At 41.3% G+C, this 20,364-nt stretch overlaps 1 protein-coding gene and 1 long non-coding RNA gene across 17 annotated transcripts in view; both read left to right on the top strand.

Moving 5' to 3' along the window:
• MVB12B (multivesicular body subunit 12B) overlaps positions 1-20,364 on the top strand; it is a 194,461-nt gene that overhangs the window by 18,272 nt on the left and 155,825 nt on the right. Inside the window, exon 1 of one of the 16 annotated variants that reach the window (XM_086325140.1) lies at positions 3,906-4,038. The exons of the other annotated variants lie outside the window; for them this stretch is intronic. Within the exon in view, the coding sequence (XP_086181266.1) occupies positions 4,027-4,038 (12 nt within the window). The 5' untranslated portion in view covers positions 3,906-4,026. Of the gene's footprint in view, positions 1-3,905; positions 4,039-20,364 lie in introns of those variants that run through there. 16 annotated transcript variants of the gene reach the window in all.
• Positions 4,051-20,364, top strand: part of LOC147362528 (uncharacterized) — a 39,475-nt gene continuing 23,161 nt past the window's right edge. The window contains exon 1 of the long non-coding RNA XR_015136328.1: positions 4,051-5,777. This is a non-coding gene — a long non-coding RNA (uncharacterized LOC147362528). The remainder of the gene's footprint in view (positions 5,778-20,364) is intronic.

Below are 20,364 nucleotides of genomic sequence, written 5' to 3'. Positions count from 1 at the left end.
AACCGATTGCCCACTGATGTTGATGCTGCTGGTTCAGGGGCCACACTTTGAGAACTGCTGGTCTAAGTTAAGTCATTCTTAAATAATATGTACCTGTGGACCCCACAAGTCTAACTCAGGAAGGGCTGTACTAGCTTTTCCTGTTAATTTTTGATGTGTCCTGATTTAGAGTTTAGAAGGTCTCAGGGGAGACTTTCTGTGTATGTGTTTGTGGGTTTTTTAAAAATACAAATGAGATGGTACCATTTATACTCTCATAACTTAAAAAATTTATTGTGGGCTTAGCTCAGTATCAGTCTATATATATGTATCCCCTCCTCTTAATAATGCATATTTATTGTTTGGCTGTTTCCTAGGTGGTGCAAGCAGTAAAGAAGCTGCCTCCCAATACAGGAGACATAAGAGGAGTGGGTTCAATCCCTGGGTTGGGAGGATTCTCCTGGAGAAGGGCATGGCAACCCACTCCAGTTTTCTTGCCTGGAGAATCTCCTGGACAGAAGAGCCTGGCAGGCTACAGTCCATGGTGTCGCAAAGAGTCGGACAGGATTGAAGTGACTTAGCACACATGCACACCAAAATTTGGCTAATAATTCAATATTGAAGAATATTGAATTTGTTCCCATTTTTGTTTTCAATGCAATAAACAACACCCTTGTGTCTGTATTTTGGCATGGTCATCCTGTTAGTGCCATAGAATAATTTCATAGGTTGAAATTACCGGGTCAGAGTGTTCACATTTTAAACTTGATAAGTGTTGCCTATTGTCTTCGAAAAATGTTGTTACATTTTGTGTTTCTGTTCTCACTCAAGCAAGTGTTGAGTAAAGTGAAATTTTGGGGCTGGGGGATGAATTGATCAAGTCCCCCTTCTTCCAGACTCTGTGTCCAGTTTCCCATCACCAGTAAGTCCAGGCAGTCCTCCGGGGTGAGGGCCTGGGCAGTAAGCAATAAGTGGTAGCCATGGATCTTCTCTCTAAGAGCATCCTCCTCTCAGACAACCAGAGAGAGGACAGATACCCAAATCCTTTAACTTGACACACGTGTCTTCCAGTCTCACTTCCTTCTACTCTCTTCTCCTCCAACCTCATCAAACCTCTAGTTTCTCACATTTGGAATAAGGGGCTTCCCTGGTGGCTGAGACGGTAAAGCGTCTGCCTGCAAAGAGGGAGACCTGGGTTCGATTCCTGGGTCGGGAAGATCCCCTGGAGAAGGCAATGGCAACCCACTCCAGCACTCTTGCCTGGAAAAATCCCATGGATGGAGGAGCCTAATAGGCTACAGTCTATGGGGTCACAAAGAGTTGGACACGACTGAGCAACTTCACTTTGTACCATCAAACCCTTGAACCCACTTGGCCCATATTTTCAAAATTCCTGTGTTCCCACCTTTTTGGATAAAATTTTTCTCATCCTTCAGAACCCAGTTTGAAAACTCCTTGGTGAGGCTTTTCCCGATGTTATGCGTTTATTGCTTCTCACATCGGCTTCACAGGTGTTTATTGACCCCCTACTATTGTGCAGAAGCCCCGGGAATTCCAGTATCCTGGGAGGGGTTCCATCATGTGAAAGGGGAAAGGTGAGAGATGAGGTAGTGGGGGTGGATAAGGTCGTGTCACACCAGAGGATTACAAGCTACACAAAGGCATTGGCCATTATTCTGAGGGTGGTAGGAGTCATTAAAGGACTTTAAGAAAAAGGTTCTTACATTTGTGTTTTTAAAAGTTTCCTTGATGTGTGTAGAAGGAGAATTGGAGGGCATAGATATTGAGTCAGGGGGCTCAGTTTGTAGGGTCTGTGTTGGTATAGGGTGTGAGGGTAGAAACCTAACCCACCAACAATGGAGGGAAGTGGGAGCATGGGGCTTGGGGACCCAAATGCACATTCTTTCACAGAAAAAAACGTAGGCTGAATGTTGGGAGATAGGTGCAGAGGTGAAGAAAGGGAAGGACCAGAGCGACATGAAGGGTGTCTTGCTGAGCAGCTGGGGGGATGTTGATTTTCTCTGTTGAGATGGGGACATAGACAACCAGGAAGATTGAGGGTGGAGGGGAACCGTTGGTTCAGTTGTGGACACACTGAGCTTGGGGTGCTCGTGTGATATCTGGGTAGGGATGTTGAGCAGCCTTAGGTCTGAAGTCCAGGGAGATGTCTGAGTGTTATCATCACATGGGAGACCCTGTAGCATCATGGAGATGGTCCTGTCACCTCAGACTCCTTATCAGAGTCCACTGTAGCATCAACAATTAGGAGTGGGGAGAAGGAGGCACTCGGGGGCCTAGGGCTGAGCATCCAGAGAGGTGGATGGAAAATTAGTAAGAAACGGGGGAAAAATGAGTATTTCTAGAAGGGGTGGTCAGTATTAGTCAAAGCTCTGTAAGGGGTAAATAAAATGAGGCTGAACTGTTTCTGGGAGAAAGCAATGGCACCCCACTCCAGTACTCTTGCCTGGAAAATCCCATGGACGGAGGAGCCTGGTAAGCTGCAGTCCAAGGGGTCGCTAAGAGTCAGAGATGACCGAGCAACTTCCCTTTCACTTTTCCCTTTCATGCATTGGAGAAGGAAATGGCAACCCACTCCAGTGTTCTTGCCTGGAGAATCCCAGGGACGGGGGAGCCTAGTGGGCTGCCATCTATGGGGTCGCACAGAGTCGGACACGACTGGAGCGACTTAGCAGCAGTAGCAGAACTGTTTCTACTGGAATGAGTTACTAGAAGGTGCTTGTGAAGTTGGTGGTGGCTCAGAAGACTGCCAGTGGGCTCAAAGGGTCCACCTGAAGTGGGAGGTATGGGCACAGATGCCTTAAAGAAGGGAGGGTGGCGGCTAGAGGATGCCTTGGGATCAGGAGTCTTCTTGCCTTTGTTTAAGGGTGGGCAGGTGTTGAGTGAGTGTGGTCGGTGATAGCTGTCTGATGAAGCAAGGCCCCCGAGGAGCCGAGGACTTGGTGTCCAGAGACTGGTCAGAGAAAAGCCCAGGAAGTCGTGTGTTTTTAAAATTAATGAATGTTTGGGCTGTGCTAGATCTTCTCTGTTGCCCGCCAGCTTGCTGTAGTTGCGGTGAGCCGGGGCTGCTCTTCATCGTGGTGTGTGGGCTTCTCATTGCGGTGGCTTCTCTTGTTGGGGAGCGCAGACTCTAAAGCACAGGCTCAGTAGTTGTGGTGCCTAGGCTTAGTTGCCCCTTGGCTTGTGGGATCTTCCCAGACTAGAGATGGAACCTGTGTCTCCTGCGTTGGCAGGCAGACTCGCACTCAGTGGCCCACCAAAGATGTCCCAGAAGGCTGTGTTTGTGTCAATCTTGGCCCCTCCCAGGGCTGCGTGCTGGGAAGCCAGCCTTGCTCATGGCCTCTGACCAGCAAATGGGCCCCCGAGGGCCGTGCGTGGACCCATCCTCCCCTAGGTCTTTACTTCCTGTTTCTTCTGTGCTTCCTCTTCTCCCGCTTCCTTTCTCTCAACACTCCCATTTATTTCTGGGACTGATTAAACAGCAAAACATTTCTTATAAACTGCTGGACCTGTATAGTTTATATATTTGAGATTCCTAAATAATGGGAAATTATTCAAAGATTCTGATGCTTAAACTGCCAAATGAGGGGCTCTGGGGTGCTAGGAGAGGCCAGCCCCCCTCTGGGGCTGTGGGCTGTTGTCCAGTGCCATAGAGAAGGATGAGTTTAAATCTGCACGTGAATTTCAGCCTACAAAACTGGAGAAAGAAAAAAATAATTCGCCAAGTGCTGAAGCCTAATTCAAGCACGTTGGTATTTTTACATACAGCTCAAGAAATTTTAAAAAGTCAGTGAAAGACATGCGAAGATGGTCATGATATCTAATTAAAAGCATATTGTAGATATCAGGTGGAAACTGTGGAACATAATCACACGTCCGGCCTGAGCACAGCTGTCATGTGAGTCTCCAGAAAGCTGATGCTGTGGGGAGGCCCGAGCCAGGCAGGAGGACCACCCCACTCCTCGGGGCCAGAAGACAGGAGGGCCGCGCCCTCCTCCCCGCCCCCGAAGCTCTGGCTCCACAAAGCAGATGCAGAAGCAGGTGCGGCAGCCTCTTCCCACTCTCCCCAGCTCCTGCCCCATGTGGCTTCGCTGCCCAGGGCCTGCTCCCAAGGGCGGACGTGACCTCAGACCCGAGCCCCACCACACGCTGGTTCATTTTCAGAACCAGAGCTGGTTTTCATAAAAGGCACCAGGTGTTCCTGCCTTTTGTTTTGTGGGAAAATAAAATGATAAAGATTCACTGAAAACACAGAAGGTGACTTTATGGCCCGCCCTTGGGCCTTTGTTTCCTGTGGTCTGGATTAGCCAGCTTCGGTAACAGCATCAGCCCTGCACCTTCCCGGGTGCCCTGCAGAGCCCTGGCCAGTGGAGCTGCACCGGGTGGCTGGGCAGGGCCACTAACATGCACACGTGCCTGGCTTCCAGGAGGGGCGTGCAACCCAAGCATCGCTATTGTCAGGATGACTCTCAGAGATCCTGGCTTGAATTGCCTCCTTCTAGGCTGCTCTCCCCCACCAAGTATGCATTTTGGTTTTGACCCAAAGACTTTATTCTCGCTAATGACTTGTTCCATAGTGGGATCAGTGGGAAAGGAGAGAGGACTGGGGGGCACTGCAGCGTGCTGGCACTCCATCCTGCTCACTGCAACCTCCTATTCACCATTTACAAAGGCTCCTGACAAAGAAACCTCACAGAGTGGATTAATGGGAAAGAAGAGGGACTTGCTTTAATCTTTCTTTCATTTTTTTTCAGTCAAACTTTTAATTTTGAGATAGTTAGATTCACATGCATTTGTAAGACATACTACTGGGAGAGCTTGTTTTTAACCTGTTTCCCCCCAACGGTAACATCTTTGAAACTCTAGTAGAGCATCATAACCAGGATATGGACAGGGATACGGTCAAAATGCAAAACATTTCACTTCTAAAATGTACTACCTGGGATTTTGTTTTTATTCGGGTGTGGTGAGGCCAACAGATCAGGAGAACACTGCCACTGGAAGGAGAGTTTATTCTCACAGTTTAAGAGGAGGGATCCATCCACTCCATGGAGGGCCACACAGGGAGGCACCAGGGGTTGGTCAGCAGGCAGAGGGAGGGAGGAGCGATTTCTGTGGGGAAGGCAAGGCAGGGCAGCATAAGCAGATTTAGGATTGTCTAGTTTAAATAATTTCAGCTTGCTCTGGGCTTTCAGGGTGGCCTTAGTTGTCACATCACTGGCCTTGGGGTGATTTAGGGCAGGGAGAGAGTGTTTCAGACTGAAGGAGCCTGAGAAAAGAGGGCAGGTGGGCATATGGCCTCAGGATTGGTTGGTTTGCATATCAAATTGTGTTCTGTCTCTAGAAATTAACTAACTCCTCTTTAACCACTGACAACCATTAATTTGTTCTTCATTTCTATAATTTTGTCTTTTCAGGAATGTTATATGAATGAAATCATATACCATGTAATATTTTGCAAGTTTTTTTGTTACGTTTTCAAAAACTCGGCATAACTCTCTGGAGATTTCATCTAGAAAATCTATTGCATATGTCAATAGTTTGTTCCTTTTTATTGCTGTTCCTATTTATAGATTTAATTGATACGACTGCAGCGCAAATTGTTTAACGATTTACCCATTGAAGGACATCTTGGTTGTTTATCCAATTTGGAGCTATCATGATTAAAGCTGCTATAAATGCTTTTCACAGGTTTCTGTGTTAATGTGCCCTTTCATTCCTCCGGGATAAATGCCTAGGAGTGTGCTTGCTGGTCGTGTGGTAGTTGGATATTCAGTTTTGTAAGAATATGCCAAACTGCTTTCCTGGGTGGCTCGTAACCTTTTACATTTCTCCCCGTTTTGCCACTTCTTTTCCAGCGTCTTTCACTGTCAACATTTGTTGTTCTTGTTTTTGTTTTTAGCCATTCTGATAGGGTTGTGGTAATAACTCGTTTGGTTTTCATTTATGTTCATCTAGTGGCTAATGATGATCTTTTCCTGTGCTTATCTGCCATCTCTGTTTCTTCAGTGAAATGTTGCTTCATTTCTTACTCATTTTATAATTGGATTGTTTGGTTTTTTACTGTTGAGTTTTAAGAGTTCTTTGTATATTATAAATGTGAGTCTTGTTGTTTGGAAACATTTCTTCTAGTTTTCACTTGTCTTTTTATTTTATCAGGATCTTATGTAGAGCAAAAGCTTTAAATTTTGATGAAATCCAATTTATCAGTTTATCAATCATATTTTTGGTGTTAAGTCTTATAACTTTTAGTCTAGCCCTGGATCCTGGAGATTTTCTCTTATATTTTTTCTACATATTTTACAGTTTTACATTTAACAAGTCTGTGTTAAATTTTGACTTAGTTTTTATATAAGGTGTGGATTTAGGTCAGAGTTCTTATTTTCCTCAATGCATGAACAGCTGCTCCCGTACCATTTGTTCAAAGTTGAATTGCTTTTGAACCTTTATAAAACAAATCAGTCGGGCATATTTGTGTGACTCACTGTTCAGTTTTATTCTGTGTGTCTAGCCCTCTGCCAGTACCACTGAGTACTGATTGTTTTAGCTTTATAGTAAGTTTTGAAATTGGGTAAAATGTTTTCTTCAACTTAATACTTCATTTAAGGTATTGTTTTTAACTATTCAAGTTCCTTTGTCTTTCCATATAAATTTTAGAATAATCTTACTGGAATTTAGATGGGAATTAATGTGTAAAAGGGGCTGTGGACCAACAGGGAGGTGGTTCCCTATATCAACAACAAGCAGTTCCCAGACACCACCTGTAGGTGCCCTATAGTTGAACACTTCTGACACTGTCTACCTGGAAGTAGCTTCAGAGTCCACAGGTTAAGAGCTCAATCCCACAAGACTGCGCCGTGCCCCACCCCAACTTAGGTGCTAATCACCAGCCCAGATTATCACCTGTGTATCTAACCAGTTGGCTGTAGTTCAGGGGTTCGAATGACCTCATTCCTTAGGTTCAATTACTTTGCTAAAGTGACTTACAGAACTCAGAGAAACATTTTACTTACTAGGTCATTGGTTTATTATGAGAGGCTATACCGCTGGAGCAGCCAGATGGAAGAGTTTATAGAGCAGGGTGTATGGAACGGGTGAGGACCTTCCATGCTGTTTTTCCTAGCATGCAACTCTCCCCAAATCTCCTATGTTCACCAACCCGGAAGCGCTCCGAACCTCATCCTTTTGGGTTTTTATGGATGCTTCTTTACATGGGTATGACTGATTAAATTCATGCCCATTGGTAACTGATTCAACCTCCAGCCCCTTTCCCCTTCCTGGAGATCAAGGAATAGGACTAAAGTTCCAGCCCTTTATTCATGGTTGGTTTCCCTGGCAACCAGTCCCCACCTTTAGGTGCTTTCCAAAAGTTACCACATTAACATTAACCCAGTTGTGAAAAGGGACTTGTTATGAATAACAAGACACATACTTCACTTTTATGGCTCTGAAGTGATTGCAGGAACTAAGGAGAAGAGACCAAATATTCTGACAAGGGACTTCCCTGGCAGTCCCGGTTGAGACTCTGTACTTACACTGTAGGGGCCATGGATTTGCTCCCTGTTTGGGGAACTAAGATCCTGCATGCTGCATGGCATGACCAAAATTTCTTTTTAAAATAAATGTTATGACAAAAGATGCTCCCATTGCCCTTATTATTCAGGAGATTCCAAAGTTTTGGGGAGCTGTGAGCCAGGAACTGTGGGTGAAGACCAAAGATGCATTTTTTATTATAAATCACATTATCACAGCCTTAAATTTGTACATAAATTTGAGGAGACTTCACATCTTTATTATGTTATGTCTTACAACTCATGAACATAGTATGTCCCTCCGTTTATTTATTATTTTTAAAATTACTTTCAGCAGCATTTTGTAGATTCAAGCAGATAAGCTTTGTATGTGTTTTGGTTGATTTAAGCCTAAGTGCTTTGTTTTTTTTTTGAACAATTGTTAATGGAATTGTATTTTTAATTTTGATGTCCATGTGTTCATTGCTATTACATAGAAATATTTCAGTAAAATTGAGTTTTGTATGTTTGTTTTTGCTGAATTTTAAGACCTTGCTGAACTCACTTATTAGTGTATATTCCTTGGGATTTCTCTGTAGACTATCCCATCATCCTTTTTTCCTTTCTAGCCGGTATGTCTCTTATTTCTCTTTTTTGCTTTATTGTAATGGCTAGAACTTCTAGCACTATTTTGAAAAGAGTGGTAAGAGTAGACATCTTTGCTTTATTCTTGATCATAGGGGGAAAGCATTCAGTCTTTCACCATTAAGTATGACATTAGCTTGGGGTTTTGTTTTTTATAGATGCTCTTTATCAAGTTGAGAAAGTTTCTTTCTTTTTCTGTTTTTCTAAGAATTTTTATTATGAATGGGTATTTTGTCAAATGCCTTTTTTGCATTGATTAATATATCATGTGATTTTTTTTCCTTTAGCCTGTTAACATGGTGAATTACATTGATCTTTAAAGAATGAACCAGCCTTGCATCCCTTGAATAAGTCCCAATTAGTCATGGTGTATTGCTGAATCTTCTTTCTTAATATTTTGTTTAGGATTTTTGAGTCTGTATTCATGAGGGATGTTTATCTGTAGTTTCCTTTTTGTACCATTTTTATCTAGTTTGGTAATACTGGATTCATAAAATGAATTGAAAAGTGTTCCTCCTATTCCGTTTTCTGGAAGAGATTATGTAGAGTTGGTGTTAATAAAATGTTGTTGTTACTGTTCAGTCACTCAGTTGTATCCACACCTTTGCGACCCCAGGGACTGCAGCAAACCAGGCTTCCCTGTCCTTCACCATCAAGTTTGCTCAAACTCATGTCCATTGAGTCGATGATGCCATCCAGCCATCTCATCCTCTGTTGCCCCCTTTGCCTCCTGCTCTCAGACTTTCCCAGCATCAGAGTCTTTTCCAATGAGTTGGCTCCTCACGTCGTGGCTCAGCCTCTTCATTCCTTCTGCAGCTATTTCTCCGCTCTTCTTAGTAGCATATTGGGCACCTACCAACCTGGGGGTTCATCTTTCAGTGTCATATCTTTTTGCCTTTTCATACTGTTAATGGGGTTCTCAAGATAAGAATGCTGAAATGGATTGCTGTTCCCTTCTCCAGTGGACCATGTTTTGTCAGAACTCTCCATGGCCCGTCCGTCTTGGGTGGCCCTACATGGCATGGCTCATAGTTTCATTGAGTTACAGAAAGCTGTGATCCATGTGATCATTTTGGCTAGTTTTCTGTAATTGTGGTTTTCATTCTGCCTGCCCTCTGATGGATGAGGATAAGAGGCTTGGATAGGCTTTAAACATTAGGTCAAATTGTCTAGTGAGGTCTAGACCTGGAAATTCATTTTTTGAAAGTTTTAAAATGATGAATTCTCTATTCTTACTAGTTATAGGGCTATTCAAATAATGTATTTCATATTGGGTAGGTTGTGATAATTTGTGTTTCTCAAGGACTTGACCTGTTTCATCCAAGTTACTAAATTTACGTGTGTAGAATTGTTCGTAGCATTCCTTTATTATCCTTTGATGTCTGCAAAGTCTATAATAATACTCTGTGTTTCTGATATTAATAATTTGTCTTCTCTCTTTATTTGTCTTCCTAGATAGAAGTTTGTCAATTTTATTAACATTTAAAGCAATTTTTCTTTATTTCATTGTATTTTCTATATTGTGTTTTCAAATGTATTGATTTCTGCTTTTATCTTTATTATTCCTTTCCTTCTGCTTGCTTTGAGTTTATTTTGCTCTTTTTCTCGATCCTTGAGGTAGGAGCTTAGATTATTGATTTAAGAGTCTTCTTCATTTCTAATATATGCATGTAGTGCTAAGAATTTCCTTCTCAGCACTGCTTAAACTGTATCCCACAAATTTTCATATGCTTTATTTTTGTTTTCATTCTCTCCAAAATATTTTTAAATTTCTCTTTAGACTTCTTTGACCCATAGAGTATTTAGAATTGCGTTTAGTTTCCAAGAATTTAGACTTTCTGTAATCTTTCTTTTATTGATTTCTAGTTTGATTCCACTGTGATTGGTGAACACACTCTGAATGACTTCAGTTCTCTTCAATTTGTTGAGGTTTGTTTTATAGCCCGTGAAATGGTCCATTTTGGCATGCATTCATGGTTGCTTGAAAAGACTGTCGTCTTCTGTTACTGAGTGGGATTTTCTTTAAATATCAGTTAGATCCTTTTGGTTGAGAGTGCTGTTTGTGTTTCTCTGTATCCTTGCTGATTTTCCGTCCAGGCATTTTATTAATTTTTGAGAAAGGAAAGTCTCAAACTGTAATTTTGGAATTGTCTTTTTTTCCTTTCATTTGTATCAGTTTTTTTCTTCACATATTTTTTAGCATTGTTGTTTTTACACTTACCATTTAGGATTGCTATGTCTTTTTGGTGTATTGGCCATTTTGTCATTATATAATATCCCTTTCTGGTAATTTTCTTGGCTCTGAAGTCTGTTTTATTTGATATCAGTATAGCTACTCCTGCTTCCTTTTTATTAAAGCTTTCATAATATATCTTTTCCCATACTTTTACTTTCAACTTGCCTATAGAATTATGTTTGAAATAAGTTTCTTGTAGATGTCACATAATTTGATCAAAGGTTTAAATCTCCTTTGCCAATCTCTTTTAATTGGTATATTAAGACCGTTTGTATTTAGTGTAATTATTGATATGGTAAGGCTTAAAGCTGCCATTTTATTTTTTATTTTCTAGAGGTTTTTTCCCCTGTATTTTTCTCCTGACTTCCTGTGAGTTACTTGAACATTCTTTAGAATTTCATTTTTAGCTTAGTGAAGTGTTTTTGCGTGTGCTTGTCTGTATGGCATTTTTAGAGGTTGCTCTAGGTCTTGCATTTTGTTGGTATCTATGTGTGTGCCTGTAACACTCCCCTGGTGACATCATTTTACTGGTGTATGTGAAGTGCGGAACCTCTGCTCTCTTCTCTATCCTTTTGTTGTTTGTGACTGCTGTTCATGTCGGACAATTTGTGACCCCATGAACCACAGCACACCAGGCTTCCCGGTCCATCACCATCTCCCTGAATTTCCTCAGACTTATGTCTGTTGAGTCAGTGATGCCATCCAGCCGTCTCATCCTCTGTCTCCCACTTCTCCTTTTGCTGTCAGCTTTTCCCAGCATCAGAGTCTTTTCCAGTGAGTCAGCTCTTCACATCAGGTGGCCAAAGTATTGGAGCTTCAGTTTCAGCGTCAGTCCTTCCAGTGAATATCAGGGTTGGTTTCCTTTAGGATGGACTAGTTTGATCTCCTTACAGTTTGAAAGTGGCAATTCTTCAGTGCTCAGCCTTCCTTATGGTCCAACTCTCATATCCATACATGACTACTTTTACTCTCCTTCATTTATAAATATGATAATCTTAAATATTTTTTTCTACATATATATAGAACCATGTCAGCAGTGTTACAATTTTTGTTTCTAATTATCAAACATAATTTTAAAAATTCAAGAGGCATGAAAAGTCTACTTTATCTGCTCATATTTTTGCTTGGCATATTTTTTCTTCCTTCCCAGTGTTTCGAAGTTCCTTCTTTTATCATTTATTTTCTGCTTAGTGAGTGTCCTTTAATGTTTTAGAGTATTTCTGCTGGAGACAAATTCACTTAGTTTTTCTTTATCTGAGAATGTCTCTATTTCTTGTTCATTCGTGAAGGATATTTCACTGGATATAAGATTCTGGGTTGATAGTTCTTTTAGCACTTGAAAAAGGATATGTCATTTCCTTCTGGCCACTATGATTACCAATGAGAAATCTGCAGTCATTCAAATTGTTCTTCCCCTTGTAAGTAAAGTGTCATTTTTTTCTCAATTCTTCAAAAATGTTTCTTTGTCCTAATTTTTCAGAAGTTTGACTGTGATGTGTCTTGGTGTGGATTTATTTGGATTTATTTATGTGGATTTATTCTGTTTGAAGTTTGCTTACCTTCTTGATTCTGTGAATTTGTGCCTATTGCTAAATCTGAGGAAGTTTTTAGACATTAAGTTATTTTTCAGCCTCACCCTCTTTCTTCTCTCCTGAAACTCTGATGGCAGGAATGTTAGATCTTTTGTTATAGTCCCATGGGTCCCTGAAACTGTGTTCATTTTTTGTTTCAGTCTGTTTTCTCTCTGTTGTTCATATTGGATAATTTCTATACTCTCTCTCAGTTCACTGATTCTTTCTTTTCTGTCTTCTTTTCTGCTGTTGAGCCCATCTATTATATTGATTTCAGTTATTATATTTTTCAGTCCTAAAATTTCATTTTGGTTCTTCTTTTATTTTCTATTTATTTATGAAACTTTATGTTTCTTTGCTGAGACTTTTTGTCTTTTCATCTGCTCCAAGCATGTTCATCATTGATCAGTGAAGCATTTTCACAATGATTGCTTTAAAAAAATTTTTCTGGTCATTCTGACATCTCTGTAATCATGACCTTGGCATATTCATTTTTTAATTTGTGTTCAGTTTGAGATCTTTCTGTTTCTTGATGATTTTATTTGATGAGTGAGTTTTGATAGGAGACTGGAAATTTGGGGTACTATGCTATATGACTTTCGATTTTATTTAATCTATTTTACCTGGCTTCTTTTGACACTGCTCTGATTCCTGACAGGAAGTAGTAGTCCAGTTTCTCCCCTTGGTGACACCTGAGGAGTTGGGGCTCCTTGTTACTGCTAGATGGAGGTGGGGGGTTCTGACTCCCTACTGCTGCTGCTGCTAAGTCGCTTCAGTCCGACTCTGTGCGAACCCATGGAAGACAGCCCAGCAGGCTCCTCCATCCCTGGGACTCTCCAGGCAAGAGTACTGGAGTGGGGTGCCATTGCCTTCTCTGCTGCTCCTATTGCTAAGTCGCTTCAGTCTGACTCTGCGACCACATAGACGGCAGCCCAGCAGGCTCCTCTGTCCCTGGGATTCTCCAGGCAAGAGTACTGGAGTGGGTTGCCATTTCCTTCGCCAGTGCATGAAAGTGAAAAGTGAAAGTGAAGTCGCTCAGTCGTGTTCGACTCTGTGCGACCCCATGGACTGCAGCCTTCCAGGCTCCCCCGTCCCTGGGACTCTCCAGGCAAGAGTAGTGGAGTGGGGTGCCACTGCCTTCTCCAGGTTTCACTTAAACCTTCCTAGCAGGAGTTTCTCATTACAGCTCCCCCTGTGGCCTCCACTGACATCACAGGGCTGGGGAGCTGGCTTCGGTAGATAGATTATCATGGTGAAAGTCCTGGCTCCCTACTTGGCCTTCCCTGGCACCATCTTGAGGTGTGGGGATATCTTGTTATAGCTTGGTGAGAATGGAAGTCTGGGCTCCCTATCTTGGTTTTGCTGGCATGAGTAGGGGTGGGGCTGCTGTATTTTATGTGATATTTGGCTGGAATCTGTTACTGCCTGAAAGTGTCTGTCTTGCTAGGAGCCCCTCTAGCAAAAGCAGCTGTCAGGAGCAGGGGGCAATTTTTGGTCTGTGTCTGTTGCTGTTTCCGGGTTGCTGGCCTCTTTCGCTCCAAGTCAGGGATGTGTCAGGCCGAGGGAAACCCAGAAACTCACCGCCATGTTGTACCTTGGGTCCCGAGGTCCCTACCTGCTTGCCTTCTTCTCTCACCTTTCAGAGTCCACTTACTGTTTGTTTCATATAATGTTCAGGGTTTTCAGTTGTACGTAGGAGGAATAGGAAAAAGTATATCTATTCCATACTCCTGGAAGTGGAAGTTCTGGTTCGCTTTAATTTTATGTTAATTCAGGGTTAACTAGAGAATCTGTTTGTTTCTAAGCCTGTCAGAAATCTTCCCCCTAAATTTATGATCCAGGCTTACATTACATATGTAGGCAAGAAATACACTATTGCATGCTTGTGAAATACTTGTTGGATTACTCCTTAATGCCCAAGACTCAGAATGCTTCAGGGCCACCTTTCTCAAGTTTTGTGGTCCACATTTACAGTATTAAGAGGCTGTTTGTGTGGGGATGGTGTATATCAGGAAGAGAAGATGTGGCTGAGGTTGAGAGCTGTGGGTGGTGAGCTGTGTTTTTGAAAGATCCAAATCACTGAAAGGGAGAGTTGGTACGATGTCTCCAGATAAGGGAGATGAGACCTGAAGGGAGCATCTGCACTGGTTCTTGAATAGGCAGACATCCAGGGGATCTAGTAACTGGTTCTATTCGTTAACTAGCGCATTATTTCGGAGAAGGCAATGGCACCCCACTCCAGTACTCTTGCCTGGAAAATCCCATGGACGGAGGAGCCTGGAAGGCTGTAGTCCATGGGGTCGCTGAGGGTCGGACACGACTGAGCGACTTCACTTTCACTTTTCACTTCCATGCATTGGAGAAGGAAATGGCAACCCACTCCAGTGTTCTTGCCTGGAGAATCCCAGGGATGGGGGAGCCTGGTGAGCTGCCATCTATGGGGTCGCACAGAGTCGGACACAACTGAAGCGACCTAGCAGCAGCAGCAGCGCATTATTTGTAAAGTGTTGTTTTACCCCAATAACAAGTAACTATTGTTAACAGTTTGGTCTGTATCCTTCCCATTCTTTTTTGTGAATTTGCAAGTACCTGTTTATATAGAGAGAGAGGCTGTAGTCTAGTGGTCAGAAGCGTAGACTCTAACTCTCCAACCTGGGTTCAGATCTTGGCTCCTCCACCTACTAGCTGAGTGACCTTGGTCAGGATACTCTACCTCTTACTGCCTCAGTTTCCTTGTCTCTAAAGTAAGATCAACAACAGAACTTTCCTCAGTTTAATCCTTTCCTGGTGAGGATTAAATGAGCTAATAATGTTCATAGAGTAGCCTGAAACTGCCCAAGCTATGTAGCTGTTAGTATGTTGTTGTTATTATTATTTGTATAAATGCTATATATAATATTCTTTGACTTTCCTCTTTCCTTAACAGTATGTATAAGAAATCTATCCATGTTATGTCTGGGCAAATATATCAGTCTCATGTTTTCCAGTGGCTGTTTTCCTGCTGGGTAGTAAGTAGCTTGTTAACCCCTTGTTCTGCAAATGAAAACTCAGTTTTTTTGTCTTTGTAAAGCAATGCTAAGTATCCTGGTACATACATCTCTAGGTGTGCACTGATGGATCAAAAGATATGTACATGTCTAATTTTTCCATCAGTAATTACTATCAGTAGCTTTTCAAAAATGCTTTACCAGTTTATCTATACTCCAGTAAATGATTTACAAAAGTTTCTATTTACCCTCATCCTTATTGTTTATTATCAGTCTTCCTATTTTTATTTTTCCAAACTAGGGGTTTGCGGTGTAAATTTGCAGTTCTGTAAATAAGGTTGAGCACCTTTTCATGTTCATTGGCCATTTGTGCTTTTTCTATTAATTTCCTGTTTTTACATTTGATTCATTTGGTTGGCTTTTTCTTATTGATTTATACAAATCCCTCATATTTTCTCTTTATTAATTCTTCGTCTGTTATATTTGTTACATATATTTTTCTCAGACTATGATTGTCTTTCAAATTTGTTCCTAGTATCAAACTTTGATTGATTCATCATATCAGTTTTTCATTTTATGTAGTCACATCTGTCAGATTATTTCTTTTTTAAAAATATTTATCTTTGGCTGCACTGGCTCTTTCTTGCTGCATGCGGGCTTTCTCAAGCTGCAGTGAACAGAGGTTGCTCTCTATTAGATGCTCAGGCTTCTTATTGCCGAGGCTTCTCTTGTGGAGCAGGGACTGTAGGCCCACTGGTGTCAGGAGCTGGGGCTTGAGATTCAGTATCTGCAGCACACAGCCCACTAGCTGTGGCTTGTGGGCTCTAGAGCTCAGGCTCAACTGTTGTGCTGCATGGACTTAGTTGCTCCATGCCACGTGGGATCTTCCTGGATCAGGGATCAAACCCGTGTCCCCTGCGTTGGCAGGCAGACTCTTAACCACTGGACCACAAGGGAAGTCCCCAGTTTTTTTCTTTTTGGACTTAATGGTTTAAAAGACCTGTCTAGATGCTAAAACTAGTAGGTACGAGTTTTAGGGGGGAAAAAACGTATATTTACATAGTCCTGAAGTATCTCTCACAAAATACAAAAGAATAAAAGTGGGGAAACCAAGCAGATACCACCTTAAGCAAGTCATAGAAGTTAACATTACCAGTGACAAATCAATATCATGTTCTCTTGACATGGTTATAAATATTACATATATAATGTACGTGAGAGGAAAGAAAAGAGAGAAGAAGCAAATATGGTAAAATGTTAACATTTCGGGGAATCTGGGTAGAGGGTATGTAGGAATTTTTTATATTATTTTTGTAACAGCTCTAAATCTTATAAAATAAAAATTAAAGATACAAAGCACCTTCCTGTCTCGAGATTATAGAAATATTATCCTATAGTTTTTACTAATACTTCATCCTATTGATTTGGCTTTTTAAACATCCAGATTTTATTCTGGAGTACAGTGTAAGGTGGAGTCTAACTTATTTTTTCCAAATGTGTAGCCACACTCTGAGCACACCTTCTACCTATCTGATGTGCTGCTGTTGTAAGCTCCATCCTCCAGTGGGTTGTGCTTGAGAAGCTTGTTTCCTGACCCAGCGGTGGAACTCTTCTCCTTAGGGACAGGGCCCTTCTGCAAACAACACAGGATGTGAAACAAACAAAAATATTACAGTCTCCTTCTGACCTGTGCTGACCCCCCAACCAGACCACCAGAGTTGAGGTTATGGAGTAGGGGAGAGAGAGCTGCTCTGGCGGTTGGCGGGTGGGGTGGGGGGTCCTGCAAGGAATACTGGGTAGCCCTTGCCTGTAGGGCTGGGATGTGAGGTCCATGTGCCTTGTTAGTAGGTTTAATAGCTCCACTGCAGCAGGCCCAGGGCCAGAGATAACACCCCAGTTTGGTCAAATTATACCACTAACAGCAAATTGTGCCCTTAATATTCAACCCTGGCTTTTGTGCTTAAATCTAAACTACTGTATTATATCAGTGTGGCAACATCTGCTTCTAGCTGGAGGCCTGCAGCCATCAACTGATTTAGGAAGCAGTTTGTTGACCAGTCTTGTCACAGGATAGCATTTGCTGGAGTCCCAAAGAGGGGAATTTTCCAGACTATTTTCTTCTGTTCCATTAATTTATCTAACCTGTTCTTCTACAGTAACACACTAGTTTAGTTATTGAAATTTTATAGCACATGGGTTTTCTTGAACTCAGCAATTCCTTGGTTTTCTAAAAACATACATGAAATTCCTGTAACATAAAATTAACCATTTTAAAGTGAGCAGCTCAGAGGTGTTTCATGCAATCACAGTGTTGTGCAACCATCACCTCTGTCTAGTTCCATAACATTTGGTCACCCCAAAAGGAAACCCTCTACCCCTTAAGAGGAGAAGGCAATGGCAACCCACTCCAGTACTCTTGCCTGGAAAATCCCATGGATGGAGGAGCCTGGTAGGCCGCAGTCCATGGGGTCTCAAAGAGTCAGACATGACTGAACAACTTCACTTTCACTTTTCACTTTCATACATTGGAGAAGGAAATGGCAACCCACTCCAGTGTTCTTTCCTGGAGAATCCCAGGGACGGGAGAGCCTGGTGGGCTGCCGTCTATGGGGTCGCACAGAGTTGGACACGACTGAAGTGACTTAGTAGCAGTAGCAGCTACCCCTTAAGAAGTCACTGCCTCCCATGTTCTGGTCTCTGGTAACCAGCACTGAGGTTCTGTCTCTATGGGTTTATCTATCCTGGGTATTTTGTTTATTTGGAATCATCTAAGTATGACTTCTTTTCCTTTCACTCACCATAAAGTTTGCAAGGTTTTCATCGCATGTGTGATATTTGATGGAGTGGTTTCCTTCCTTTTTCTCATTTTTCCAAAATATTTGGTTATTACAATCTATGATCTTTTCTGAAAGAACTTGAGAATCGACTTGTCACATTCCACAAAATATTATGTTTTGACTCTCAGTACAATTATGCTGAGTTAAACATTGATTTTAGGGGAATATGTATATTTATGATATTGAATTTTTCCATCTAGACACATGGTTTACATTTCTATTTATTTAGGTCTTATTTTATCAATGTGTCCTTAAGTAAGGTTTGTAGTGTTCCTCATATGTCTTATCATTTCTAGAAGTGCTTTACTTTGATTTCTGTTATATATGGTTTTTTTCTAATACAGATTGTTAAGATATAATTGATCTATTGCATACATCTAGTGTTCAGTTTGATGAATTTTGATGTAGGTATGTATACATTTGTGAAGCCATCATCACAGTCAAGTTGATGAGCAGGTCAGCCAGTGCCCCAGACCATCCCCAGAACAATACTGGTCTACTTTCCTTTATTGGAGACTAGGTTGCATTTTTTGCAATTTTATATAAATTTTTTTTATTTGACTTTTTTTCTCTCAGATTTTTTTTTTTTTGGTCTGACTTTTTGCTCTCAGAATATTTATTCTGAGGTTCATTCATATTGTTGAGCATGTCAGTAGTTTTTATTTTCTTGTTCAGTTCAGTTCAGTCGCTCAGTCATGTCTGACTCTTTGCGACCCCATGAATCGCAGCACGCCAGGCCTCCCTGTCCATCACCATCTCCCGGAGTTCACTCAGACTCACGTCCATCGAGTCAGTGATGCCATCCAGCCTTGTTAATGAGTGGTAAATACTTCATTGAATTCTTACAGTTTGCTTGTTGATGACTTTTTGGGTTTTTTCCGGTTTGGACTATTGAAAGTTAAACTTCTGAACTTTCAGATACAAGTCTCTGTGTGCACATATGCTTTCATTTCTCCTGGGTAAATGCCTAGGACTGGATGCTGCTTTGAATGGCAGATGTATGTTTAAACTTTTAAGAAACTGCCAGACTATTTTCTAAGTTCTTAAATCATTTTACATTCCTACCAGCAGGACATTAGAGTTCAGTTGTTTTTATATCTTTGTCGACACTTAATATGTTCATTCTTTTAAAGTTTACCATTCTAGTGCATGTGTACCCACTCCAGTGTTCTTGCCTGGAGAATCCCAGGGCTGGGGGAGCCTGGTGGGCTGCCGTTCGTGGGGTCACCCAGAGTCGGACACCACTGAAGCGATTTAGCAGCAGCAGCAGTGCACGTGTAGTGGCTTTAGATTATGGTTTGGGTTTGCGTTTCTCTAATCACCAGTGATTTTCACAAGTGTCTTACCTTGCACTTTTTTCCGTTAGTATATCTTCTTTGGTGAAGTGTTTGCTCAATTTTTTTTTGCCTGTTTTCTTATTGGGCTGTTTGTCTCACTGTTCAGTTTGAAGCGTTCTTTATATATTTGAAATGCAAGTCCTTTATTGGATATATGTTTTACAAATATTTTCTACCAGTCTCTAGATGACCTTTTCATTTTCTTCAGTGTTTTTGAAACTTTTAAACTTTGATGAATTCAATTTATTAATTTTTTTGTAGTTAGCATTTTGTATTGCATTTTTAAAAAATTGCCTAGATCAGATCAAGATTTTTCTTTATAGTCCCTTCTAGGGGTTGTATGATTTTAGTTCTTAACATTTAGGTCAATGACTTCTTTCAAACTGATTTTTGAGTGTGCTATAAGGATCAAGTGTCGCTTTTACGTACAGCTGTCAAATTGTCCTAGCACTCTTTCTTTAAAAATGATTGTCCTTTCTTCACTGAATTGCTTTGGCACTTCTATCAAAAATCAGTTGATTTAGTGTACAGGTGTATCGCTGGACACTATTCTGTTACTGACGATCCTTCAGTTCTGCCGTCTCCCACCTCCTCTCCCTCCTCCAGCCAGTGACTCTTCTTGCCTCTTCACTTGATGCCAGTCCCTGAATGCCAGCTCTTATACTGTACTACTGTACCTTCCAAGGTATTTTTCAGTAAGCTTTGGAACATTTTTTCATTGTTTGTATTTGGTGTATTATTTGTGTGAAAAGCATTGTAAACCTATTACAGTACAGTGCTATATAGCTGATTTTGTTAGGTGAATACCTAGGCTAACTTAGTTGGACTTAACAAATGTACTCTCGGAACTAAACTTGTTCACATGTAGGGAACTTACTGTCTACTTAATGTTATTTATTAACATCTTATTTAATTCCATGTCATCAGAGAATAACTCAGTTTTATGGCCTAGCATAAATCAGCAAGAGATGCAGGTTTGATCCCTGGGTGAGGAAGATTCCCTGGAGGAGGAAATGGCAACCCATTCCAATATTCTTTCCTGGAGAATCCAATGGACAGAAAAACCTGGCAGGCTACAGTCCATGGTATTGCAAAGAGTCAGACACGACTGACCATGCATGCACACACAAGTCAACAAACATTTTCTGTAAATGTTCACATAGTAAATATTTTGAGTTTTGTGGGCCACATATGGTATCAATTGCATACTGATTTTTTAACCCTTTAAAAAACATAAAAACCA

The sequence above is a fragment of the Bos grunniens genome, chromosome 11 (genome assembly GCF_055505025.1).
Source record: "Bos grunniens cultivar Pamir isolate PY7600 chromosome 11, Bosgru_T2T1.0, whole genome shotgun sequence".
NCBI classification, from domain to species: Eukaryota; Metazoa; Chordata; class Mammalia; order Artiodactyla; family Bovidae; genus Bos; species Bos grunniens.
The sequence above is the reverse complement of the archived record's forward strand: the minus strand, read 5'-3'. Positions and strand labels throughout refer to the sequence as shown.